General features: G+C 29.8%; 1 protein-coding gene across 1 annotated transcript in view; it reads left to right on the plus strand.

Moving 5' to 3' along the window:
• LOC106473117 (multidrug resistance-associated protein 1-like) overlaps window positions 1–3,288 on the plus strand; it is a 48,962-nt gene extending 45,674 nt beyond the window's left edge. The window contains exons 25-26 of the mRNA XM_022401613.1: window positions 1,261–1,455; window positions 2,944–3,288. Coding sequence (XP_022257321.1) covers window positions 1,261–1,455; window positions 2,944–3,058 — 310 coding nt within the window. The 3' untranslated portion in view covers window positions 3,059–3,288. The remainder of the gene's footprint in view (window positions 1–1,260; window positions 1,456–2,943) is intronic.
• The last annotated feature ends 588 nt before the right edge of the window (window positions 3,289–3,876 follow it).

A 3,876-nucleotide genomic window follows, 5' to 3' on the forward strand; every position in this document is an offset into this window, starting at 1 on the left:
TAGAAATATCTTGTTTCTTCGTGAATGCCCTAGCATTTACTAGATATAGAGTAGTCTGGTATATATAAGATTGTCACAACGTGACGGGATAGTGTGTGTGTAGACAGTGAGTAATTGATCTGCAGTCAGAGAGTATTATTGAAGTTGAGCACGTTCATTGTTATAGCATTTGTTTTAGTGTGATTGTTGAAATTAAGTGTATCATAAAGCTATATTTGGAAAGAATAAACCAGTTTTATTAAGTAAGGACTTGTGTCGCTAAAGTTTAGTCGGAAAGAAGTTACAGAAAATTAATTAACAAACGGAAACGTAACAATATGAAAGAAAAACTTGCTGAGTAATTTTATAAAGGGATGTTGGTTTTACTGATTTATTTTGTACTTTTCAATGCTTTGTTTTACTATTATATCACTTATTTCAGATACAACAATTTTCTATATTTTTACTTGAATACCATCTCACGGTGGGACAGTGGTAAGTTTACAGACTTACAACCCTAAAATACGGGGTTCGATTTCCCATGGTGGACACAGTAGATAACATAATGTGGCTTTGATCTAAAACAAAAGAACAAACAAATACTTGAACACCAGTGCTGCTCTCTATTACAAGATGTTCTTTTTAGTATCTTGAAGATGTATGTCCGTAAAGTATATCGTTGCTTTGAATTAGTACCTTTATAGGTGGTGTATATATTTGAAGACTTTTAAAATATGCACTTGTAATAGTAGTTTTGTTTTATGATTTCCACTATGTTTGTATGTGCTGTCATTTTTTTGTTTTTTAAATTCTTCTGATTTCTAAACCTAAAACGTACACCAAATAATTCCTTTCTCTCACAAATTTAAGAGTAGGTGCCAAGGTAACTAAAAAACTATTGGCCAGAATGTATAATAATTAATGCATATTGCACATAACATTGTACATATTGTATTTCCATCACCTAAGAATAAAGATAACAAAAATATTTTTTTATAGTAGTTACACTATATTTTAGGGAATATATCTCAAGTCTTGTACAAGTATACAGTTTAATTTAAAGGCAATTTCGATGAAGTGCCATAAAGTTAGTCTATTTCTATTCAGCCAGTTTTCTAAGGGTCAATGTACAATTTATTTATAGCTTTGATCAGAAGCTAACAATAATTCATTATAAGCACAAACAAGCTGTAAAATAATAGATTAAAATGTTTGCCTCTAATATAATGTAGTTTATCTATTGATAGATTACTGGAATAGTTTTTGTTGTTATTTTGTTAGTGTTGGACAGAAACAGCTGGTTTGCCTTGCTCGAGCTCTTCTCAGGAAAACCAAAGTACTAGTGTTGGATGAAGCAACAGCAGCTGTGGATCTTGACACTGATTGCTTAATCCAGAACACGATTAGGAAAGAATTTAGCCAGTGTACCATCATCACCATCGCTCATCGGATAAATACCATAATGGATTATGACAGGTAAATGACAAAACCTCTAATGATTACTAAAAAAACACAAATTCTTTGTACCTTTTTTAGTGTGAATGAGTTTGATGTTCCATGAGTTGGACTTTCCATAACCTAAATATACAGATATTTATTTTGTACATCAGAATGACACAAGTTAGAACAAGACAGTTTTACTGCTCTTGATTGAGAAGTTTTATTTATGGTACTAAAGGTGCTTTACTACCTTCTCTTGGAAGGTTATTATTTCTCCATACTAAAATATGCAAAGATGTGAGCACTTTATTAAAGATTCATTAAATCTCAAAAACTGTTGAAAATCAATGTTGATGAGTGGGGATAAATACTTTTACTGAACCATCAACTATGTCTAAGTAGTGTGTTGTTTGTTACCACTTCAAACATTGATCGGTGTGTTGTAAATAAAAATTTTTCTTTCCAAATGCTGTTGCTGATAGAAATTAGATGATTATTTGAGGTATAAATGGAATCACCATCAATGACTTGTTAAATAAAAAAAATATGACTTATTTTTTTGTAAAATCCCTGAAAGAACAACTTATTGCAGAGGAATTTAAAAATCTAAATTTAAATTTAGATGAAACTTTACCAATAATTTGAATGCGAAGTGTAGATTTACCTAATTAACTAAGTTATGATTCTTGAATTATTTTTTTCCACATTTTACTGTAATGCCATTTCAAAAATGGTTCTTATAAGCTTAGTTGTCAAGTGTTTTTGATCATCACAGTGATAAGTTTGATGAGAAACCAAAAATAAAAGTTCTGTCAAATATGAAGGTTATTTCCCAAGAGCTACCAAGAGAAGGTATTTAAATGAGTATAAAATCTTAAATCACACATCATAATCAACGTTTTATTTTCTTTTTTTTCAAAAAATTGAAGAGACCTAAATTAAAATAATTCTACTTTAAAAAATATCCATAATGCATCACTAATTGTAGATTATTATACTCTTAAACTTTTTAAAAAATAAATAATCACACTGTCTTGCTACTCTGAAAATAAAAAATTGTATTAATAAAATTTTTTAAGCATGATATATATTCATGGAAATTCCTTTCACTTTTAAGCCATCATTCAGAATAGGGGCCATTCAAAAATTACAGGTTCTAAAGAAAACAAAACACATTAAGTTCAATAAAAAAATCTTAATCATTCACAAATAGTGTAAACAATTAACTGTATTAAATATCCAGTACACAATTAAGTGTAAATTTAGCTGTGTTACTGTTATTGTGGTTACTAATTAATTCACACTTATACTTTTTCAATGTGAAAGAGAGTATTTTATAATGTTTTTAATTGATAGGTTCTCATAAAATAACTTATATTGGGATCATCATTAATGGTTGACCACTAACTTGTAAAACTGAGGTATGTGGTAACACTATCAAACTGTTCAAGAAGTTAAATTAGTTTTCAAACAACGTAAACAAAATTGTCATTGCTAAATTTGTTGAAATGTTTCTTGCTCCAGGGTGATAGTGATGGATGAAGGTGTGATCAAGGAAAATGGAAATCCCACAGAACTACTCTCAAACCCAGAATCACTGTTTTATTCTATGGCCAAAGATGCTAATCTAATAGATTAAAACTTCCACCTTAAAAGTCAATCAAGCTACATAAAATAATGATAAGAAAAATAACTAGTTTTATGTTAAGAGATTTAATTACACAAACAGCTACTTGATTTTTAGTGCCAAATATTTATCGTACCAAACCTAACATCCAGTAATTACAAGCATCAAGAAGAAGTTGCTGCTGGAATTATTTTAAATACAGTTGAGCATTTCCAAAGTTAAATAATTTGGTACTACTGAAATGCATTTTGTTAATTGTTAATGCATATGTTATACTTTTGAAAAATAAGACAAAAAAGAGAGTAACAGTTACAATGAACAATATAGCATTTGATGGTTGTGTTGAAGTTTTATGTAATTTTACTAACTTAGTACAGAGAGATAATAAAATGTGATTTTTTTGTTTAAGTCTTCATAAATTGCTGTTGTGGTATCTTTTGTAATCTAGCAATACATGTATTGCTTTTCTCTATGTGTAATATAGATTATGTTTTGTTCATATTATTTGTTGCTGATTGCACAGTTGTAGTATTAGAAATATACAGATTATAGATACTGTTGGATATCAACTGCTGTAATTCTATGTATTTTCTTATAAGGGTAACTGTAAATATTTCGTATCACTTTTCTTATGGCCTGGGTGTGGCCCAGTGGTTAGTGTGCCAGACTGTGGAGCTGAGGTTCCCCACTGTGGGGTGTTTTTGCATTACAAAAGTGGAGGTCAAATTCCACTATTCAGTTTGACAAGAGTAACCTAAGAATTGACAGTGGGTTGTGTTGATTAGTTGACTTCCCTCTAGTGTATCACTTCAGAATTAGAGAAGACTATT

The sequence above is a fragment of the Limulus polyphemus genome, unplaced genomic scaffold (assembly GCF_000517525.1).
Source record: "Limulus polyphemus unplaced genomic scaffold, Limulus_polyphemus-2.1.2 Scaffold5899, whole genome shotgun sequence".
NCBI lineage: Eukaryota > Metazoa > Arthropoda > Merostomata > Xiphosura > Limulidae > Limulus > Limulus polyphemus.